General features: G+C 37.2%; 1 protein-coding gene across 1 annotated transcript in view; it reads right to left on the reverse strand.

Moving 5' to 3' along the window:
• Positions 1-2,073: 2,073 nt before the first annotated feature.
• The window catches only part of gbe1b (glucan (1,4-alpha-), branching enzyme 1b), a 106,666-nt gene continuing 83,473 nt past the window's right edge, over positions 2,074-25,266 (reverse strand). Inside the window, exons 15-16 of the mRNA XM_088011660.1 lie at positions 16,326-16,443; positions 2,074-2,732 (exon numbers count right to left, since the gene is read on the reverse strand). Of these exons, the coding sequence (XP_087867786.1) occupies positions 2,670-2,732; positions 16,326-16,443 (181 nt within the window). The 3' untranslated portion in view covers positions 2,074-2,669. The remainder of the gene's footprint in view (positions 2,733-16,325; positions 16,444-25,266) is intronic.

The following is a 25,266-nucleotide window of genomic DNA, read 5'->3' on the forward strand; positions in this document are numbered from 1 at the left end:
TTATCTTTATTAGTAATGAAAGAGAAACGCTAAAACAGTTACAGTCTATCAGACATCAGACGTTCTTCAGAGAACAAAAGAGGACAATTGGTTGTGGCAGCAGCAAAATGACAGTGACACTGGGTCAGATACAGGGTGATTAAAGGCTCTAATTCAGGTGCACAACCTTGTTGCTTATAATGTATGCAAAGTGATCCTCTGAGTGATTTAAGAGGTGGAGAAAGTTCTTTCTTTTTGAATACTTAAACAGAAGCGATGACATGTTCATGATACTTCTGACTAAATAGAAGAAAATCGTGTTGAATTTGGATGCGTTTTCTTTAAGCTGCGGGGAAGGCAGATCAAAACCCACCATATGCTACAGTATATGCCTTAAATGACAGGGTCTGAACCAATTCAAAAGGTGTGGATCATAATAATCTGAAAATATGCATTTATCTGCAAATAAAAAAAGAAATCATTTTTTTCCCCCTTTATTCGTTCAACTTGGAAGCCGCTTAAAAACATCCAAAAGCAACAAGGGACTCCAAAGAGATTCAAAATGAAGTGAACATACAGACTGGCAGGAGATCTGTTATCACAGTTATTTTCACAACATACTTTGTGACATTTTATAAGCGTGTATGTGTGTGTGCGCGCACGTGCGAGTTCAGCAGTCAGCATCAGCGATGTTCCTCGGTTTATTTAAGTTAATCAATAACCTTCTCACACAACAGCGCTGCAGCGCTCCTAGAGCTGTTCGATAATCAAGCAAGTTGAGACAAAAGTCACAAAAGTCACAACTAATTGAAAGACGCACATGTCGCTCTCTGTGTGGATTTTCCTTGTTTTTTTTTGTTTTTTTTCGGGAACGATCCCAGGGGAATGCAACAGCACCTAATGAGCACGGTGTACATAAATCACACACAGCTTCCTAAGGTAGTCAAGTATGCGAATCACACATGTAATACCGTCTTCAGTCTCATGCTGGTGTGTGCCGAGAGACGGCGTCAATGTTTTGAAGTGGGATTTAGTTTGAGAATTTTACAGTAAAATAACAGCAGAAAAATTTATGCAAAGGGAAAAAATTGGGTAATTTCAGCACAAGTGTTGCTTGTGTTTTATGCAAAAAAAATGAACAAATTGATTTTTAAAATGGCAAACTGATGACTATTCATAAAATCAGTACATCCTAGGAATATGAAGTGGATTTGAATGCGCTCTGAGATCCAATCCAACACCTAATAATAAATCGCACAGTGTGTGATTTATGTACACTGTACTCATTAGGTGCTGGCAGAAAGGCAAGAGGAGTGACTGAGATCAGATGCTACTACAACCTGAACACACCATCCTCACTGTAAAATATGGCAGTGGCAGCATCATGCTTCAGGGATACTTGTATGAAAGGGAGAAAGTGAACTGTGATGGATGTAGCTAAATAGAAGGAAATCATGAAAAAAAAAAAAAAAAAAAAAAAAAAAACCCTGATATATGCTACAAAAGACTTAAGATTGAGGTGGAAGTCAGGACCAGCAGCGACCTAAATTAACAGACGGTCCAGATCAAAGCTTAATTGTGTGCTGGAATGGCTTAGTCAAAGTCCAGAGCTAAATCCATCTGAGAATCTTTGGTAAGACTTAAAAATTGATTTTCATTTACATACTAAAATCTAAAATATGACTAAACTTGAGCTACTTTGAAAAGGAAAAAAAAAGGTAAAAGTTTCAGTAAATATGCAAACGTGGTAAACCTAATTGCGTACTATAAATGAAGTTACAGTGTTTCTACAAAGTTTTGATTTAGAAAGGGCTGACAACAATATATGCCACAATTTCCACATTACTTTGTGTAATATTTTGAAAAAAAAAAAAGTAATTTTCCCATCACTTCAAAATTACTCTGTATTTTGTCTGGTTCTGAATTCAAATTCCAACAGAATGCATTGAGGTTTGCCGCTGTAATGTGACAAAACGTGAAAAGCCTCACAGTGTATATAAAAAAAAATGTATATAAAAAGATATACATTGAGTAGCTTTAAAAAAAAAACCCACCAAAATACAAGACACTACTATAAAATGATTTATCAATTCATTATTTAGTGCAAGGGACATTTTATTTGTAGACAGAAATGTTGAACACAGATGGGTCACAGGTGGTTACATACACACACATTCTGGTGTCTCTTTCTGTACTTTATTCTAATACAAAATGAATCCAAACAAATCACTTCTGTTTCAACACATCTAACAGTCTGAAATACTTTTCTTTGATCTTTTTCTATGTTTGCATAAATGAATGCTGGCTCTGTCACAGTTGCTGGTCGTGTTTTTCAGATGACAAGCCAAATGCAACCAAGCCGAGAAATGGCTGCTGGCTAGCGTCGGATGGACTCGGCAGGGCTTTTGATTTTTAGCATCTAGCTGCTCGGATAGGTTGGACGCTTCCCAAATGGACCGATCTGAAGTAAATGGGGTTGCACACCGTCTAAGGTTACAGATGGTATTTTGAAAGCACACAATTTTAAGACGCCTTACGTTCACCCCTTCATTCAGAAAAAGGCTCAGAGACAAAAAAGTAGGTTTTGACTGGTGTGCAAGGTTGACACTTTAAGATGAAGGTGATTGTTAACACTCAGTTTGAGCTTGGAATCTGTTCTCAATCCCGGTCTCTGTGGAGACAATCATCCTCTAATAACAGTAATCTATCTCCTCGTTGGCCAGGACAATAGCTGTTCTGCAGGGGATGTAGACCTGAGGAATAAAGAGACGGGGAGAAAGAAAGAAAAGTGAGACAACTGAAGATTAATGATGTTAACAAGATCACCAATTTGGAGATTACCAAATCTTCAGGTTTATTGTATATTTTTTTTCAGAAGTGACACATAGACACTTGGTAGTGCCTCATGATGAGGCATAGACACTTTTTTTTTGTCCTTTTTAACCAAGGTCGATGTGTCACCTGGGGAAGGATAAGGAGGAGGAAAAAGACAAAGAGGTGTATTCACATGTGAGCAAAAAAAGTAAGTCCTGATAGGAGACAAACGCCACAGCTTTGATCAAAGTGAACCGTCAAGGTTGGGAAGGTATAATTAACGTGACAGTGTTGCAGCTCCTCAACCTCTGGGTGGCACTAGAGTCAGGAAACTGAGCAAAAGGGTGTCAAAGCCCAAATCCCACCGCTACTCTCCCCTCGACAACATTTCGGATATTTTTGGTTGGGGAATGCAACTCTGAAGCGTCTGACAAAAAAAAAAAAAAAAACCCAAAAACAAATGAAACTAATACATTTATATTAATCAAAAGTTGATGAAAATTTTGTCGGGAACACAGACCCAGAGTCAAAAACCAAACCACCACACGGCTTCCCGCAGTAGTCTCAGTGCAAAGATTTTAGAAGTAGTAATGATGACTATGTTAAATTATTTAGGAAAAGGGAAGGGGTGCAGCCACACATACATGAGAAGATGACCCACCTGCTGAGCGACCGAAATGCAAAAGCACCATTTTGAAAGGGCAACCAAAATTTGTGTGCTGCGTAGCATTTCTACCAATTCCAGTGACTTATTGCTCGATCGAAGCAGTTCTTGGAAAGATGTCGAGTAGTGAAATTCATGGTATTTATGGCTTTCACATTTGAGTCGCAATTGCATGTGCTGCAAGTGTACTTTGTCGAAAAAAAAAACTAAACTTTGGCCTTAAGGCTACAGGAAAGCTTCTTTGTGTAAAGGCTTGACAATTTGTTATTACAGTACTTGAAGCAATTCAAAGAGGATTAGGGAGGTTTGGAAATTCAAGGCATGTTCTGTTGCTTTTTTTTTTTTCCTTTCTTTTTTTGCTCCACGCACCACGACAGGAAGTAGTGCTTTTGTCGAGCAATTGAATAACCCTCTGATAATGTAAGAAAGATTATACACTCACCAACCACTTAGGCAATTTGTGTTCACCATGTCTAGGCGCATACACAATGAGGTGCTGCTAAGTGATTGGCTGAATTGCTGTTAGAAGAAGTTGAACAGGTATACCTAATAAAGTGGCCGATCAGTGCGTATAGCTGAGGATGGGGCTTTTTTCACGCATGCGTCTGTTTTAAGATCCATCACAGTTACTGAACACGAGCTGGGGTGGAGATCAAATTAATATAGGAGTTCACACCAAAAGCTTATCTCAGCATATTGAAAATAAACATAGTAAATATTTTATTATGACTTTTGCTAATAAATGGTATGTACTGCCTGGAGGAAAAGTAAACCATTAACCTTGCAAATGTATCCTGGAATTATATTTGGTCTGACAATATGAGGGGAAACTGGTAAATATTTGCTTTTAGCTAGTTGAAATATGTTACAATCTAATAAAAACATAAAAAAAAAAAACAAAAAAACAAAAGCAAATGAAAATACTTTAAGTGCTCCATCAGAGATCTCCTACAACATCATCTACCAGGGGAAAAATTCTTGCATATTGTTTTTTTGTCTGCACTTAGATCTTACATCCATTTCTTTAAACAATTTAGGGATATCTTTCTAGTGTTGGAAATATTTTAAAGCTTTCAATTGTTCATTTAATGTGGTTGAAATTTTTGTTTACTTTTTTTTTAATCCAAAGCAATTCCATTCATAAAAGAAATGGGGGCGCCCCGTCTTCTAAAATGTTAATTTCCAAATTCTCCAATCAATGCAATAACTGTTTCTCATTGTCTCCCAAATACTGGCTGTGTATTTATTGCAAATATGGGCCTGTGTGAAGAAGCACAATCTGCCACTGGGCATAAACTGATATAAAAAAAGCTCTGTGGACTGGACAGGAAAAACAAACAAAGCTTGTAAATGTCAGATTGCCTAAATATATATATAGTACAAAGAGTCGGCCTAGTGAGGGCCTCATTTTCAAGCCGTGTGGCTAATAAAGCCTTTGATCAATCCTTTTGATATTCACAGTGTCATTTGGAGGCGAGAAGCCATCGTGCATCATTAGTCACTTCAGATTCATGCCAAAGGAAAAGCAAGACAGACATAAATGATGCGATATTTCCCCAACAGAACACTAAAAAAAGCGAGCAGAGTTGTAAACAGTTCAATCACCCCGCTGAACTCTCCCAGCCGCCCCTCAGCATCAGTAGATCTGAGCTCGCCGTGGATGTGTTTCTTTGGCAACAGTTTGTCATTGAGGGAGTCGAGCAGCCCGCCGCTGAAACACTGACACAGACATTGGTGCCTAATTAAACAGTCACAGTGGGAGAGTCTGCATCTCCCACTGTGGAGGCACCACAGAGGGAAGAAAAGCCAGAATGAATTGCTGCACCTGTTCAGACAAAAGCTACCACTGCGCCAAACCTGGAGTATGTCAACAGCTTTTATTTCCACTAAACGGAGAGTGTGACAAACAGTGACGAATTCTGAATGAAACGGAAAATGTAGTGAAGCGCATATCACAAGCGGCGGAATACGTTCAAATTAACAAATTACTTCAAAACATACATTCTGACAAACACAGCTAAAGACTTTCATCTGCTGACATAACTCAAACGTTACAGGATTCTCTCCACAATCCGAAGATTCAATATAACGAAATACTAAAGTCCTTAACAATAAATAATTCAGTATTCAGTAAAAGCTGCTCAAAAAGAAAGTCTGGCATTTCTACTAGTTAAACTGAGCATACAACCTCAGCAATATGTCAAAAAGCATCTCATAAGATGCATACAGCATCTACAGTAACATGCCAATATTTTTAATTGCCCTTAATTCCGCTACACTTTACATTTTTTCTTTTTTGTTTACAACTTTCTGTTTTTTTTTCTTCTTTTTCACTCCTGACTATGCCGTGTGTTGTGCAGCATGCATTTTATTTGTAAGCTTTGAAATAAACCTACAGCAGATGAGCATTATTTAACATAAACAGTTTGTGGTTTCTGCAGGTTTCACAAACTCAAATTTAAGACTTTTGAACACTAAAAATTATAATAATGACAGAAACGTAAAAAAATAATGTGAGTGTAAATATATATATTTACACTCATATATATATATATATATATATATATATATATATATATATATATATATATATCAAAGACACACACAGAATAGATTTTATTTTGAATGTAAATGGAACAAACCATTTGTAGTCGCTTCATATTCCAGTAGGTTTGTTTTTTTTCTTTAATCGTTTACAACACATCTCTCTGTTGAGTAATTTTTGACTCAAACAACAATCACTACACTCGAATATTCATGCTTTTGGTGTATTTTGCTTAATTAGTGGTGCATAATTGATAACTTACTTCATAAATACCTTATCAACAGTCAATAGAAACATTTAGCATTAGGTTAAGTAGGTTTTGCAGCTCTAGACACGTTATTCACTAGGAGCCGAATGCAAATCATCACTTTAGATGATAAAAGTTGCTGACCACTGTGCAAACGCCAAGAACTAGTTTCTAACAAGATATGAAACATTTGTGTTCTGCTAATAAATAACCGCAGAGAGTGTGTGTAAAACGGTTTCACAAACGCATCATCCCTGTGATAACCCTGCTGATATTCCGTGCTAATGACTTCACATCCCCGGTTAAATCATGTGGGGGATTTATGAATCATCATTCCCATCCACTCACTCACTACATATTCAAATGAATTACTCAGAAATATTCGACTTAATTCTCTTCAACGCATTACTGTTTTTCCGTCAGGGCAAACTGTCCTCTGGGATTTGTTTGAATATGTCTGTAAAGCCTGTGCTGCCTCTGATTACTCATTAGGAGTAGGTGTTTACTACTTCAGCCGCTCTCAAAGCGCATTTCATTCCCACACTCATAAGGAACATCTCATATCTAGGCAACAGCAGGCTCCTCTAACCGTCGGATCAAACAGCATTTACTGTAGAACAAAAAACCTTATCTCCACTTTACTCCATCACAGGTGCACAACTTAATGAGATGAGAGGGAAGGAAAGTAGATTTCACTTTTAAATATTGGATTAGCAGAAAGTTTGCCGACACACTTTGTCCTTTTTTTTTTGTCTCGCGGATGTTCTTTTGTTGCCTCATTGCGTGCTCACATGAGAGAATTTGGATTTTGCACTCCCCTCAAGAGCTGAGTCCAGCCTTTGGGCTAATACTCAAACTGATCAATGTTCAAACACACTGATAAAGGATTCATGAGGCGCTGCGCTGGAACATCCACTCTCCGCTCTCCAGACCCCAGCTGCTTGTGAACGCACTGCCTGACTATCTGTGCACTTTAACTCTCCAGACATGTCTCTGTTTGGCTCCATTACTCACTTAACAAGAATCAACCCGCTGTAAGCACTTCTGTAGACAACATGTAGTTTGTATATTAGGCAGACAAAGAATCTGGCAGGGTTACAATTCAAAACCTGCCTTGGAGGTTAGCTAAGCTTTGGATTTAGAGGATTACATGCTCACAAGAAGGGTTACTAGATTGTCAAGCTGAAACATTACACTCTGATGAATTTTATTTTAATTTGAAAAGAAAAAGAAGGTGAAATCAAAATACTATTTTCCATTCAGTACGCTTGCAGTTTGGAGTATGAATTATATACAAATTCTAGTAATTTTGTCACATTGTGACCACAACATAATTGCACTTTATTACAGTTTGTTGCAATATACCAACAAAAATTTAGCTCAAAATTGTTACAATTACACATGGCTTATGATGGTGGAAGGTTTAGTGTCCACTTATATTCAGACTTGTTTTTTTTCTGATCCATACATCAGAAAATGTATGGATCAGAAACCAAGTTATTTCAAAAGTTCCACCTATGTGTAATGTCTCCAAAATGTAACTTTCTAGGCAACATGGAAATTGCTATGTGTGACAGACCGACACTGATTATCACCCTCAACACATCATCACTGTGGAGAAACATGGTGCTGGCAGCATCATGCTGCAGGATTGTTTTTAAGCATGTGCAACATGGATGGGTGGAACTGTTTATGGGGCAGTAAAGAAAGAAAACATTTCTTTACGTCCACTCTATGAAGTAAAACCCCTAAAACCACTGAGGTTTGCTTAGTGGTCAGTCTAGCTAATGTAACAAAAAATGTTGTTTTCCTGAATTTTTGACTTCTAAACACTTTGATGAGATGGTTATTGAAGGAGAACAGTTAAAAGTACAGAAAACCTTTTTTCTCTTTTTTTAACTGTCTAAAAATGTATTTTCAGCCATATTGGATTTTGAGAACTGGTGTGAAACCTTCAACCTTCCAATTTTTCATTCTGACTAAGGACCTTTTTCTTAAGTTTTCCAATCTGGATATTTAAACAATCTGACTAAAATAACCCTTCAAACAGATATTGCCAATAGAGTATTTGTTTTTCTTTAAATGACTGCTGAATGTCGCCAGCACGGATTTTGTGCAGCAAGTTTCTAGTGTATCAACTTGGAGTTTGCATGTTCTTCTTGACCTGTACAGTTACTCTTTTTTCTATTGGCTGCAGAAGACGGGCACAAGCAACAGTAAATGGATTACATTGGTATAAAGGACGGATGAGTAATTAATGACACTGTTGACAGTTTTTGGAATGGATTGTCATTTTTCGGTTCTGCACTACTTTCTGTTGGTTGATCACATTAAACTACATTTGTACATGGCATTGTTTAGGGTTGTAATTGATGTGTGAAAATTTAGACTTTCGTGATGCAGTGCAAAGAGGTGTGAGAGGATTTAACAGTGCTCTGTTGGATATTATATATGTATGTAAAAGTACGAAGAAGGTCCTTTGCTTGCTGTCACAGTTTTATTCTGTTAGTTCATACCTCCTCATCAACGTCAGGTCTTAGATCTGCGCCACGGAAATGAACGGCTTTTGATCATTTGCCACAAGCCTGCTACATTTCTCTTCACTTTCCTTCTCCTTCGTATTTCAGATTAATTTCTTTTTGAGAAACTGTCACAGGAGACAACCCCCTTTGATGCATGCAAAGTTTATCAAAAGGTTTCAGAGCAGCTAATTATTCTTCACACTTTCTTAGCATTACATTTTTGACATTAGAACACTCAAACAAAACTGTACATGTGACACGAACTCCAAGAAGGATAGCCGAAAATTTCCTCACTGAGGGAGTTTTTATTCTCAGAGTATTTAAAAGTTTCTGTCAAGTTAAATTAATAAACTGTAATTGTTCAATAGTAGTCCTTGATGTACAAAAGCCTCATAAAAGGCTCCCCATAGGAGATCAAACTGTCAGTTCTCTTAGACAAAGAAAGTTGACGGATTTTTATCTAGATAAAGAGAATGAGAGCATTTCACTCAGTTTTATCTGTATCCATTTAAAACAATTCCCTTTTACATATTGCACTTAATGAGGCAAACTGCTGATCTAAACTGCCACGATTAACAAAAGTCACACAAAGACATGGTTATAGACAATAGACGGATGGCATTATGTACTCCTTAAATGTCAGTATCTTTTGCACATAGATAAAACTAACAGATGTGCAAAAATTTTAATATAAAACAAAAATCTTGAGCTGGACTGGTAGAAATTATATTGTAGCTACATGCAGTGCAGTGAAAATATGATGACAGATAGATGATTTAATTCATTAAAAGGGAAAAAAAGATATCCAAACTAAACTGTCAATTTGTGAAAACATTAATGTTCTCCTTGTTAAATAAGAAATTACCCAAATTTTCTTCATTTTTAAAATTTATTTCCCTTGAAACATCCAAGGTCTGATTACCGTGAGGGTTGTGGATTCAGGAAATTGCTTAAATCGTAAATATCTCTCAAATGAGTAGGTCAAAAGACCATAATGCAAAATACAAAGCCATACTTTAAAGAAACCCCCCAAACAGGTGAAGAACGATGTCATTGACTGCTATAAGGGTCACAAGGTCATTTTTAAAGCTTTGGGACTCGACCCAACTACATAAAGTTACTGTAGATTATATACTCATGGAGAAAACATCAGAAATCACTCTTCCCAGGAGAAGCTGGTCTACCGAAATGAATCCAAGAGCAAAGCAACGACTCACCCAGGGACTCACAAACGATACTGAATGTACTGCAGGGCTCTCTTCTCAGTGAAGATCAGTGTGTCATGCTTCAATAATATGAATGAAACTTGGCAATAATTACATACATCCCAAAACCCTAAGCTCCCAAATATTCTGTGGACCAGTGAGGCACCGCATCTTACAGTACACTCTAAATGATTAGTTAAAAGTATCAGTTGTCATATCTGGTACTAAATGGCCTAAAGGTAGGTATGGAAAAAAACACTGCTATTTTACACATTAGTAAAAAGAGAATGAAAACAATTACAAATGTACAAAACAGTGGTGGGCTTAAATGGAAATCTCTTCTCCAAGCAGCTTTAAAAAAATATGGCTGCTCTGAATGGCCACCTTATTCCAATGCACATCTACCATTTCGTTGTAGTTTTATTCAAAATGATATTCAGATGTTTCCTTTAAGATTTCTCTGTTATAAATCAGGCTAAATTGCCATGTCAGTAATGAAAGGCTATTCAACTCAACTCCATAAAACAACCCCCAAACATCCACTACATTCTGAACACATCTCACAATGAGGTCTTTATGGCCTTTGATAAAACTGCATGTTTCTCATTCAAACACGTTCAATGGTCTGGACATTTTCCTGCCTCAAACTTCCCCCCATCTTGTTCAGTCACAGAAAAGGTCTGTGAAAAGGGCCTCTATCAGTTCCTCTGGGTTCTTTTGAAACCTTTAATATTAAACACCTTGCTAACAGAGCAATCCATGTTGGTTGACCATAGCAAAAGCACAATGGTCAATTTCTTAATGGGTACACAATCTGGTTTCTACAATTCAAACTATTTTGTGACATTTTCCAAAAAAAAAAAAAAGAAAACATCAAAATGATGTTTTCTGGAAACTTTTCCAAAATCTTTCTGTCTTTTGACCATATTCTGTATTTTTTTTCTTACTGGGTGATGGTAATGGCACTTTTTAACCACGACTTCAAATCAAATCCGTTTTTTTTATATATATATATATATATTTAAGAGATCTACGTAACTTTATATATGTTTTAATTTGCTTATTTAAAACATCTAGTCTTTATTTGTTCAGTCAGAAAATTGTCACTCCCATATTTTGCTGACTGAAATGTTTTTCTGGAGAATTTCTTCTGTCAAATAAAGGCCGTAAATATTTCACTCTGTGTGATGAATCTATATGCAATTATATATTAACTTCACTCTAAATTCACTAAACATTTTTTTTCTCACAATTTTACTTGTCAAAGTTTAAAAACCAATTCATATTTTTCTCATCAGTTCACAATGATGCACTAGTTTATGTTTGTCTTTCATTAACAGTCTGAATAAAACATTACGGTTTGAGGTTGTAATGTGGCAAAATGTGGAAAGATTGTTTTGCAATGCACTGTGTGTACAATCTATAAGCTCTTTCAGGATCTATGTTGGTATTTTCCTTTGTTTGTTTTGAGGAGTTGGATCTGTTTTATCTTTATTGATTTCTTTGATAATGTAGAAAAGGATCCCACAGACAGGCCTAAATAGATTACAGTAAGCCCTGACCAGATTTGCAAACACTGGGTGTCAGGGTTACATAGTGTTCTCCAGAGCCTACCAGGATACAAGGATACTACTGACTTTGCCTCCTTGATCTAATTATGTGCACTCACAGGCTGCAGTGTGATGCGTTCTTGGAAGATATCGAGGTTATTACCGCTCTGCAACGAGGAAGCTTGAGAACAGTCAGACACATTAAAAAGGCGGGAGAAAGGAAGTTTGAGCAGACTTTGAAAGCATTAGTTGTTAAATAAAACATGGATGATGTGGGCACCTTGCTGCATCCCCCGCAGTGGCTTTTGTCTGATTATTCTTGTCATTACCCGGTAGGTGTGAAGAGGAGGAGAAAAAGTAGCTTTATTCCAGACTATATTCTTATTGTCAAATCTCTATGAAGCCGCCTTTAAAGGAGACTGGGTGCCGCGTGTGCAAAAAGGTCCCCGCTTGCCTCCATCCTTTTCTCCCTGTCGGCTCCTTCCCTCTCACTTCCTCTCTTTCTCCCCATTAATTTGCACGAGTGCCAAAATTAGCAGATGACTAGCTAACTAAACTTCACATTTTAGCCAGGAGGGACATGACTGAAGAACTTGTGTTTAAATTAATAAAACTCAGGAAAAAAAAAAAAGTTAACAGATTGGAGAAACTGTGTCATTAAGTGATGAAACCTAAGCTAATACGATAGCGGATCAGAGTCTGCATGAAAAAGGAAGAACCTTTGAAATAAAGTCAACAAAATAGCTCCGGAATGATGTGTTCAGGAATGGCTGAAGATTGCAAAAGAAATTCATGGCAGTTTGAAGTTCACAGCCCAACACCTGATATTGAATTATATCCTCCACCCATTTACAGCAACACTTTCAGTATTGATCCAGAGAGGTTCAAGTGAAGTTCAAATGAACAGGCAACCCAGCAGGTGCAATGTCAAATATGATACAAATATAAAGGGACAGTTCAGATATCTTTAACAGCGGCTCTGTCAAGAAATCAACAATTAATATCTTACATGCAGCAAATACTAACAGCTAGCGGCTTCATCTGAAATCCGGGGTAAAATTGATGCAAAATCTTAGCATAAAAAAGGTTGAAATAACATAGGAGTTGCTTTGCGCTTAGATAATCCAATATATAAGATTTACTTGAATGCACCATTAATGTGCTGCTTTTGGGAAATCCTTCCTGATCAGAGGAACTTCTCATCACACCACTAGTGCGTTGCCATTTGATATGCTGTGCGGCATTTTGAGCTGGTTAAATGCTCCAGGCAGCTGGATTTGGACTTTATCAGATTTTTCTCCATTATCATTGATGTACATTCTGCTTGACATTGTTTCCGGTGAGTAATTCAGTTAAGTGCGAAGCGGGCTACATATCTTATTGCGGTTAAAAAATATGGATGTCGACATAAAAATTTGGTGTGGTTCACCTTACTTCCTGCACTGTAGCGATAGCTGTGTGTTGTCTCTGTTTTGCTTTGGTGTTACTTTTTAAAGTTGCGCTACAGAACAACACATCCAAACATTGTGCATGTGCTAATGTTTAAAACAACGCTGCATATGTTTGGCAAAAGGGGTGTGATGCGTTAGTTCCGAGTTTGTGCATACCTGCAACTTTCACCCTGTTTCTGCATGTGGGGCAGCCATATTGGATTTTGAATTCTGGGCTGGTAAGCGCAGACTCTCCCAGTCATAATTTCAATTTCAAGTGGAAACTTGAGTGAATGTGTTTCGGACTGGGAAATCAGTAAATCCAACTTCAGAGTACAAACAGAAAATGCCATAATTAACTGTTTATCTGCCTTGAATGCCAATTTCAAGAGTACATAGTTTTTCACACAAACCACTATTATGTTTCTAAACATAATGGTTTAGATTAAAGTATTCGATTTCCTTTTTTTTTTTTTTTTTAGCCAATCTCCCGGATTTCAATCTAAGAGCAACCTATATCGATTTATACTTAAGAAGACTTGTGTACTGCAGTCATGATATTAAATGCTTATAACCTTTTGATAGAACTTTACAAATTCTGAACTTTCTCTTTAAATAATTTAGACACAACCATAAAATATTTAGCAAGCACAAGAACAAAGCAAACGTAAAAAAAAAAAAAAACACTAAGCATCACTTCATCATTATATCTAAACTGGATTAAACATAAAGCAGGTAACCATCTGAGTATATCTGGGCATCAGTGGAGCAAACATGACAAAAATTTACATTTTTAGAACCAATGCTATTTGATCGTATGAGCCTGAAGAGGTTCTCATGATGGAGGACCAGCGGCTCGTTGTCTCAGGTAGTTTACATCCCTACATGGTGCCGTGCAGGTTTAAAAGGCATGCACATGAAAAGGTAAGTTCTGACGCCATGAATAATGCACATTGTTTGCTGGGGAGACTGAAAGAACCACAGATAACAGATTCCCATGACGCCCAATAACTTCAGGGTAACTGCCAAGCTTGTGCAAAAGAAAATGCAGAGAAGGCAAATATGATATTCACAAACAAAACCTAATGCAACAGAGACTAGATACAATACTTCCCTTCCCCCCTGATGGATGGATCTAGCCTTGATGCATGTAGCCACATTTGATCATTTCTTTATCTGAGATTAAAAGCTTGAGAGGAAGCTGGTAAATTATGGGGCTGTTGTTAGGCTGAGAGTCCCAGACCAGGGAGATAGTGGCACTTTGCCAGAAAAGCAGCCCTCTTTCATGCCAGCACACTTAAACCTCATTAGAATGGCTTTAAAACATTCTCTCACTACAAACCCCATTTCAGGCCAATTAAGCTGATTTGAGAAATCAAACATTCAACATAAAAAAGGAGAAAACATTAATGCGCTGACAGCTATTTCATCAGACTTTGTTTCTCCTGGCAGCACTTACAAAATTACTTTGCAACGGTAAAACTGTGAGAGTAAAATAGTTAAAGAGATGCATATCCGCTCAGTGAGGGCGGGGTGAAGGCATACATGTTTGAGAAAAGAAAAGCAAGCAACCTCTCTCCTGCCAAGAAGAAGAAGAAAAACGAAAAACGCTGCCAAGAAGGCAAGATAATGTAGACAGATTTCCTGCAGTCAACATCCAACAGCAGTCACATTCAAACTCCAACTGCATAAGAATAAACCCCTTCATTAAAGCTATTCTGATTTATTGAGCAAAAGAAGAAAAGGAAACAGATGATGGATATCAGTGATAGCTGTCATCAATTAAAGTCACATCTTTCAAAACGATGCTCGTTATTGTTGCTGTGAATTTATTCTCAAAAGCTAAAAACACTCCAATCCTCGAGATTCATCAATCACATTAAAAGTTGCATCAGTAAGCTGTCAGGTTAGTATATATATTTATACATAACACTTTAGGCTTTAGCCCAAACTTTACCGAGTGTCACTGCATAAATTAACATTATTATTGTTTCAGTCCACAAAAAAAAAAAATATAAATATATATATAGTACATATTGTGGTATTATTCTGTATTCATCTGATGAATGAGAAGACATTTGTCAGAAATTGTGAGTGATGGAAAATGAACAAAAAGTGCTCAAATCATCAACATGGTGTGTATTTAAGTAAGAAAACCCGTGTCTTTTCCTTCAAATGTTGCCTTAACATTTTGGATACATTCTGGGAATACAAAACACGAAAGCAAAAAAAAAAAAAAAAATGCAGGTGATGGTGGCGATCTACATCATATACATGAATGTGGTTAACTGGGACTAATGCAAAGGATCAAGCAATTTGCACACCCTTCAAATAATTAAATGTACACTGCCTGGCAACAGTATTCTTTCCCTCGAAAACTCTATGTATTGTATTGGGATTTAATAAGAAAAACTTCATATTAGCACATGCTTATGGAGTGAAAAAAACACAGTTGTCTGAAGGTGACATGTTTTTCAATGTTGTTTACAAAGACAAAATAAATGCGACCTGGCGTTAGGTATTTAGGCTCTTGGGCTATCTTAATCTATATTACTCTTCATAAAACAGTAAGCTCAGTTTTGTAGTCTCAAAAACACCCTGAAGGAGGAGTTACTGACCTCAGCTTGGTGCAATATTTATTGTAGACAGAATGAGGGAAAAGATTTCTGTATACATTTCCAGATTAATATATATTAAGGATCAAGAGTAAAAACAAACAAATTGGTAATAAACGTAATAAAGAATTAAATATTAATCCCACAAAGAGGAATGAAAGAAAGTGATAAGAAAACAAAAACGAAAAAAAACAAAGATTCTGACACAGTACTGCTAAAAATCTAATATTTATGAAGAATTTGTCTCTCTAAAGGTTTAGTTGAGAGCAAAAGTTGCTTATCCAAACTTTGTTAGATAATATTAAATGTTTTTCTGGCCAATTCCAGAGTCGTCTCATCAACGCCCACAATTCCTTTTGATGCTTTTCAGCTGTGACCAACTCCTCAAAAAAAAAAAAAAAAAAAAAAAAAAAAAAGCCCACATTTGTTTACTGCAATGTGGGACAATAGTGTCTATCAACAGCACACTCCGTCCTCATTTAGTATGCATGCTGACATTTTTGAGCCTGCTTAATTTTGCCTCTTCTTCAGTGTGAATATACAACAACCTCCCAAATCATACTTGAATTAGTATGCAGAATATGATGTTGATACAGCATTGGTTTGGAGAAAAGTGGCAGTAGACTCAACAACAGCCCTGAATCTGTAATTGTAGTGTGCTCCAAAACTAGGACTCAGTGACATTCAACAAAAAAAAAAAAAAAAAATACGATGACCTCTTATGAGTCAAAAGTATCGTGTTGGAAATATTTACCAGCATCGAGTTGGAGCGTCCGTTGAAGGGTTGGGGCTCAGTGAAGAAATCGGTGTTGTGGTCGAGCCGTCCGTGCCCTCCATACTGAACCTCGTCTGAATCCAGCTTGATTTTGTGTCTGACAAAGATCAGGGTTAAGGTGCAATAACGGTGGGAAACTAGCTTAAGAGCTTGAAGACAAAAGAAGATAAAAAAGGAAAGGTTTTATCATCGGTGCAGACTTGGTTTAGCAGTGCTCAGGTGGTGTATACTTTCTGAAATCCTCCCATCCATTAGCATTCATCTACTTCCCAAAGCACTAAAATGTGACAGTGAGAAACCAAAACACTAATGCTGCCTTACATGAACTGAATAAATTAGTTGATGCTTAACCATACAATCAGATAATTTTGTCTAATAGGCTGGATAAATAGTGTTTGATGATAAATTTAAATAAGTGGCAACAGATGTTGATTTTTTTCTTTCTTTTTTTACAACATTAGAAAAAACCCACAAAAGTGTAGGACATAATTACTTCCAACTCCTCCATATTATTATGTACACTCAGACTGAGGATGAATACAATTAATTTAGGACTTTACTGAACTCATCTGAACTGCTTTTTTTCAGGATGGAACAATTACACAACAAGCAACATATTTTGAAGAACTTGTGTGCACACCACCACTAATCTTTAATTAGCAAGTTTCTGGGAAGCCATATGCAGATTTTACTGCCATCAACAAGGTGCTGTTAAATTACCGGCTGAATATTTGACCACTTTTTATATCATAAATGGCTGAGCTAATTTAAACAAATAGGTTTTTAAGTTTGACAGGTTAAACATCTCCTCCAAACATTCTTCCTGCCATTGTCTAGGCAACAATAGCTTAATCTCATCTCCAAGGTATTTGCTTTATCCGAGTGGAGAGCTGCAAATTTGTCTTTGGAGAAGTGCTGCTTCACTGGTTAGAACTTCTAAATATATATTGATGTTATACTTGTTTTGGGTAGTAAAAGTTTTTTGTTTAGTACAAAGATCCATGTTAGTATTCTGCAGAAAGAGTGATTTAAAATGAGATTTTATACATAAAAGTAATTAAAGTGTTTCTGTTTATTGTTATTCGTTTCCATTTACCGAGTAATAAGATGCCGTATATCTTTAACAGTTAAAGCCATCATCAATTATGTTTAAAGACCATTGATGAACAGAAGTCTGATCTCGTTTGTGGAAGAGCATCAAGCTATTGGCAGAACAGAAACTCTTTTTGGTTCATCTCCCTATTTACATTGGGTCTGTATTTTTTTAGTACTCATGTAAAAAGAGTGCTTCGTCTAAAACAATATTTATACAGAAAGACGAGCATCTGCTAACTTCAAAGGACAACTGAAGGCATCCATATGCTTTAGTTTGATATAATCCAAACAAGCACTGTATCAGTTTTGTAGTTCTAAATACCACAACTATCCCTATAATCCCCACAGGAACGCTGTCTTAACTGTACGTCAAATGAAATGTGTTCTGTTAATTATACATGATGAGATTTATATTTGACATTTTATTCATTATCTGCTCTCTTGTGTCAGGGAGAGGCTAAAGAGCCGTGAAGGTTTGCAGGTATAAGACAGTTGAATAATCAAGAGAAAATGTGATGCCTTTGATCAGGTGTGGAGAAGCTTTATGTAGTGTATGTGAGGAAGGGGGAGGAAGGCAATCCCACGTACTGTCACTTTTTCCCCCTGTACTGTCTCTCCTCTGAGCATCTGAATGAGGATGCAGAGATACTGAAGAGCAGGCCGATGGCAGCTCCCATTATGAGGCTCCCATGAATTGTGTGTATTCTGAATAAGGGACCACAATAGAAAGACACACCATGAAATATGTAAATCATGCCATATGCTGAGGCTCCGGGACGTATCCACCTTTCATAAGAGAGCCCAGTTCTGTCCTTCAGCTGGCTCATGCGACCTAGCTGGGAGAGCTATTTTCCAAGGACATTTTCAGGAAACTAACACAAGGATGCTTGACATAAGAGTAGTACACATCTTCTGTCTTGAGGAAAAGAATGGGTGTAAGCATCAGTTAAAGGATTGGTATAATGTCAGAGAAAATGCATAGGAGACTAAAAACCCAAAGTGAGCATAAAGTGAGACTTAAAAAATCTGAAATCCACACATTACCTAGAAACTTTGCAACAGGAAAATTTTTCATCCAGAAATAGTCTTCCCTTGCAATAAAATGCAAAAACTATTTAAGATGCAGAGAGCAAGTCATTTACAATTGTCTATAAGGAATTAAACTAACAATTATACAGGAGAGATGTGAAAAGTACTTTTACCCCCCCACATGTTCTGATGCAGCATATCAGACGTACCAGATGGATAAGCAAGTTGCCTGAATATGCCAGGGCAGTTTAGAAGAAGAAAGCAATGGCTTCCTAACTGCTTTATTGACTTTAGAAAATCAGGGTAGCATCTGAAATCAAAGTAGACAGATTCTGTGAATAAAATATGAACTGCGTATGACCCTTAACCTCGCAGCACTCAGCGCCAAAGAGCAGAGAGGGGCAGGTAGCCTCGGCTACCGAGCACTGCAGGCACCACACCCCCCCACAGAGAAGTTGCACACCCCACTGAGGCAGGTCGGCAGTGAAACACAGGAGCAGCAGCCCTCTAACCCCCCTACCCTCACAGCCCCGTTAACACAGGCCAAGCCAGAAACTCAGAAACCCCCAGAGCAGAACTGCCTCCTGAGGGGGAGGCGTCTCTGAGTGAAATCCAAAATCCACAATACCATGTCTTAACTGGTAAAGCAACTTGCTTTGCTGGTCACCAAACTGCATTCTCCAGACAAATTATGGACCAATCCTCTTTGCAGAAACTCAAAGAAATCCTTCGAGTGGTGGTATGTGAGTCAAAGCTTCAGGTCCTTCCACAGCTTTTCTGTAAGACTGGAATCACAAGACTCATGAGGTCACGCTGTTACACTGGTAGACTTTTTCATTAGCCACTCCTTTGTGGTAAAGTTTGGGACATTTTATTACTTAAAGACCCATTATTGTTTTGGCTGAGAGAAAAAACGTTCTCTGTTTTAGAGTATCGGGCCTTTTTAATGAGGTGAAGTCATCAGAGAGTCCCAAAGCACACTGCTTCCCACTCTGAGCTTAACTGTGGATGGTGTTCATTGCATTCATCTTCCTTCGGACACAATGCATCGACTTTATGTCAAAGAGCTCAATTTTGTGTCATCTGACACCAGCACTTTCTTTATGCCCTCCTATGAATTATTTCAATGTTTAACAGCAAACTTGTACAGACGAGTCTGAACATGTGCCTCATACTGCAGGGGACTCCAGGATTTCAGTCTATGTAATGTAGGATGTCGTTGGTGACTGGTCTTAAATGTCTTCAGATAATTAAACAACTCTTCTCATGTATTTGCGGTGTGATGAGTCCTTTCTGATGATTGCCCTTACTACACAAAGCAGAATGTTATATTGAGCTTGAGAAGGATGATTACTGGTTGGACATTTTATACATTTTCCGTTTCCAAATAATCCAACCAAAAGTTGTTGCCTAATTAATATTATGCATATTATGCATTTATCAGGCACATAGTGCCATTTTATAGCACAATCAAATAATTATATTGCCTTAAGTTGTAAATATTAGGTTTGTATTAAAAGAAAATTTGACTTTACAATGTGATGCCTTGAAATGAGCCTCTTTTTTTTTTTTAAATTAAGAATTTTTTTGGCATAAGTGGCCTTTGTTCGATAATAATCTGACAGGAAGCGGTGCAGAGAGAAGGGGGTAAAGACATGCGGCGCATCACCAAGGATGGGAGTCAAACTCGGCACTGTAGCTACTGTGCCATGGCTGAGATCTGGGAATTTTGACCGTAAATCAACACCTTAAACTGTTTCCCTTTCCAAACTTGCTTTGGTGTAATGGGAAGAACTGGAATAAAGGAGCCAGGCTGATTCTCAGTGTTCTGATACAATTTTTTTTCCCTTTCTGCATTATTACATTAAAAAATCAGCACAGCAGCTCTTCTGTGACTACTACACAGGTAAGTGCTTGCTCTTAAAAGCACTGGGTGCACATGTCCCCATCATTGGATCTCTCCAGTTTTTTGCAGGACCTAACCACTGCATTTGGACACATTTCCCAGGTTCTTCCTCCTTTGGAGTTGTGCTCATTCACTAGTCAAGCAATCTCGATCAGGCCCCTGTTAAAGTCATTCATTTTTACTCTAGACTATTTTCCATGCTTTCAGCACATCAAATTCAAAAAACTGAGTGAGTTTTCAGTCACTGCAAAATATATCCCACCCCTTGACATGGACTACTTTAATGAAATAATCAATGTTATTCTCTCTAGCTGTGAGTAGTTTTAATATTGAGGCTAACTAGTGTCTATGTGTGTGTGTGTGTTACACAGAAAGTCCTGGGAATGAGGCACAGTTACAGTAATTTAGAGTTCCCTATCAAACTCTTCTGCAAGGAAGTGAGAACCAGCACAAATTGGTAGTTGGAAGTGTTTGAGCGATTACGTCTTTGTTAGTAGCTACAGACGGCTGCAGAGACAGCTTGCAGTTCAGCTGGGAGACTCTGTGATCAATACAGCCTTTGTGAATAAAGAGGAAGATTAAAGAACACAATCAGTTTTACCCAATGACTAGAAAGAAGACGGCAGACCAAAAGCTTGAAGATTAGAGTCATTGATGACCTGAAAACAATCATGCCATGACCACAATTTCAGCCCCAGCCGCCACTCAGTTTCTCCGTAAGCTCATTGTTGCTTTTTTCTACCTCTATGGAGGTAATAGCATGCCACCATGGGTAAACAAGAGTTAAGTGAGCTCTGTGCACACATCTAAAGAATGTGCATGGCCTTTAAAGTGTTATAAATGCCATGTCTTTTTTTTTTTGTCAATGTCACCACACGTTCTGATTTAAGTTACATAATAGAGGAACAAATGCTAGAGTTAATTTTTATCAAGGAATAAAAAAAGAAGAGACATATAATAATGTAAAATAAATCAATCTTCTACAGTGACTGACTTTAAAGAAGGGCTAAGAAATTGCTAGAAATAAAGCAGGTATCTAAGTTGCTTGGAATCAAAGTAGATTTAACAAAATGATTAAATGAGATTTTAAGCGACAAGGGAAGAATTCAACCTTCAAGTGAATGTATTGAGTTGACAAACCCAAATAAAGAAAAATAATTAAAAAATAAAGCACCGTCACTTCTGCTGCAGGTTACGTCATTTCCACTGTAGCATTTGTATTTCCGTTGAAGGTATTTCATTTGTGTTGGGGCTATTGTATTTGACCTGAGATCTCTGAGCCACCACACCTAGCTCTTGTCTGATGAAACAAAAATGGAGAAAAACCTGCACATAAAAAAATTGTTACAATCCAAGTTATTCAAAAATAAGAAAAAGGAATTCTCCACATTAACACCTTTGCTCACAAATACTCTCCAGAGATAAACAGAATGGTGAGGTGGCATTTTATCTATGCACCTTTTGGTGAATTCTTACCACATCAAGATGTATTAAATATCATGTAACCAATTTTACCAATCTGATAAATGACAAACTTCCTGTTAAAATCCCAGTGGCGTTTAGCAAGCCTGCACACATGTATGTTTGTGAGGAGAGCAGATTGTAGATATGAATAAGTTTTAAAAAGAAGCTATTTTCTCATGGCTTTACTTTTAACTTATACAATTCAGCATGCGCCTGCCTTACCTCAAATACATGTGCACATATCGTCCATACTTAGGGGTGGCTGTGTCAAATCATATTTATACCTCCACAAAGAAATATTTTAAAAATTGCTTCATTAAAAGTTCTCAGAGACCCTTAAGACAATACATGTGAAATTTAAAAATAGGGTCTTTATTTTTTATGGTGAAATTACGCTTCTAAAACAAAAGCCTAACGTATTTTAAAGTTGAAAAGACATTAAAAATGCTGAGTATGTAAAACTAACATTAAGCATTAACAATATTAAACCGTTTTCAGATTCTGATAACTAATTTAACAAAGCTCCATTATTTTCCACAGCTTGTAAAAGGCAGGTTATATAATGATGAAAACAGCCAGAAAAAGCACAACCACCTCCACCAAGGCCAAACAAAAGTTCAGCTACATTATAGCAGTACCTGAGGCTTTCTGCTACACTAACTTGTCAATTAAATCCTTTAGATTCAGCTAGCTGTAGCTTTTCTTTTCTATTTTTTATTTTTTGGTCTTGTAAAATACACTTTCATGTCCACAAATAAAATACTGTCCCATCTGAATTTTTTCTCATATCTCTATTTAACAAGGCACAGCATTCCATATAATTATGCTTTTAAACTTCAAATACTGTGCCAGTTTGATTCAAGCTGGGTTCAAAAAAATATATCTTAAGGAAATCTGAATATTTGAGGATGTAGACTTAAAGGCCAGATATTATTATAATTTAGAGCCAGACACCCTTAAAAAACAACTTGAAAGTAGAATAATTAAAACACAATCAAATAAATTTCAACCGCTTTTAAATAATTCTGATCATTTTAAATTTAAACTTTCACAACCAAAATCAGACTTTCAAAAATCACACATGCTGTTTCATATATGGATGATGATATTTAATTTGAAACAACGCCATCTGGAAGCCCATCCTAACCAGATGAAGATTCTTTTTGTTGCACATTTTGTAACAGTAAAATGTTTAACGGATGTGTGGTCACTGAATGACAATGTAGGAAAATGATGCGGTAAGCAATTTTGTTACAAAGATCATTTAAGGAAGGTTGTTTAGCTTTGTGAAATGAAATGGGTGAACGGAATCATTATCCAACAACAGACTAAAGACACTCTCCACTGGACACACCTTTTGCCGTTGAATAAAGACACAATCCTGGTTCTGAGGGAAAGAACAACACAAATCTGAAGGAGAGAATACAAACATGCTATGCCAATGTAATGACAATAGCATAAGCAGGAAGTGAGCAGCCAGAACAAGGAGACAACTGTGGGTAAAGTTAATCAGGCAAGAGTCCGTAACAAACTGTTGTAGAGAAACCAGCTGTGGACAGAGTTCTAGTTTTAATGTGGCTATGTTAGGATTCCAAGCTACTCCTCTGCATAACATTTTTCTTCCTCCTCACCGGACTAGCAATGAAGGCATTTTCAATTTGTGAAGTCGAACTGGAAACTTTCCCATCAATAATGTCTTGGGTGAACAACATGTTATGCTTGGTGTCTTAATTCAATGATATCACCGTATGGAAACATGCAGCTTCCACCTCAACTGACTTTTATTCTTTTTTTCTTTCAAGCTTTTTTATGCTTTTTTTTTCAATTTCGGTCATGAAAAAAAGAATACAGCTACCAGCTTGAAAAACATGGAAGATTGTGACGACATATGCCATTTAAAACACAAAAAAACTAAGTTGAAACATGACCTTGCATGGTTTGCAGAAATGCATTCACCAACAAACAAATCAAATGCCGTCTTCTTCCTTTTAAACCGTTTCTATGGTCACCCTATGGAGGCTCTAGGCATTACAACTTGCATATGGAACAATTATGTGTGGAGTCATATTCATATACCTTGGAGCACTTTGCTATGAGCAAAGCTTAGCAAAAAAAAAAGACTGAATATTTTTTCCTTTACTTACCTCATCCAAAAGCTGATCATTTTTGGAAATATTGTCTATACACTGTAGTGCTTACTTTGATCAAAATTCTAGTGAGTAAGTGACACCACATCTACAGTTGAATTATTCTGCACGGCAGCCCAGGAAACGCTCAGACAGAAAGGGAGAATGATAACCTGACACAATCGCAACTGCCTATTGGCACAGTGTAAATCAAAGACCAATCTGCCCCTACAGGTACAGCTTTCATGACGGAATCCAGCTGGGATTTCAAATACTCTAACCAGGCAGATAAAGACCACTGTCTGAAGATTGTGTCCACCATGAGATGGAGAGAAAATAATAAAAGACACTGATGGGAGACAGCCCACTGAAAACCTAACGGCCGCTGCATTTTAATGAGCAACGCATTTTGTTGAGGGGCCTTGCTCAACTTTTTTCTCCTTTTCATCACAGAGGAAGATAAAAACAGACACATATAAAGATAAGCCTGTCAGAAAGCATAAAGAGGCCAAACTGTCACTGAATGTGCGACTCCTGAGGGATACGTTCTTGTGATTTCTGTTTTAAAGTCAAAATGTACAGAGTTTCGGGTTTTAATTTCTGCTCATTTAATTCTGCTCAGAACTGCTACATCTAAGATTCCCTAAACGATTAAACTAAAAAAAAAATAACTACAGAGCCAGCTGCACTTATTAACACCAATGGTAAAGGATATATGTGCATTTTTAAGTTTGTAGCTGGATAAATCAGGCGAAAGCCCTGACGTTGCGATCCTATGCTAAAGTTTTGCCTGACAATGGAGCTATTTACCTTACAGCTCAGAGTATAACACCTCAGAATCTCAACCTGACATGCATTGCGGTAAACCCTTTGATCAATCCTCGCACTTTGACATTGAAACCTCTGCAGTCACAGACTTTCATGCTTATTATCTCTACCTTCATTATTGTAATGTATATAGGATTCCTTTTTGAAAAGAAGGAAGTCATCTCCTGACATAATGCGTAGGTTGTCTATAAAGGACCAACATTTTCTTGCCTTCTTTTGCAGACTGCATGATGCTTTGACTGCCTTGCTGACCTTGTTTGTAAAGAATAAAGACTGATTGTTGTTTTTGACTTACTTTTATGCTTACATTCACTGGATCTAACAAAAGGTAGTTTAATTACATAAAATGTGCAAGAGAGAGGTGTGCAACAACACTACCAGCTCATGACAGTAGCTAAAAATACACAATATTATGTTGACGACAACAAAATGAGATTTTGGAGAAAACATTTTTACACAAAAAGAAAGTGTG

Source organism: Poecilia mexicana, unplaced genomic scaffold (assembly GCF_051168715.1).
Source record: "Poecilia mexicana isolate PSO_F unplaced genomic scaffold, ASM5116871v1 scaffold_13, whole genome shotgun sequence".
NCBI lineage: Eukaryota > Metazoa > Chordata > Actinopteri > Cyprinodontiformes > Poeciliidae > Poecilia > Poecilia mexicana.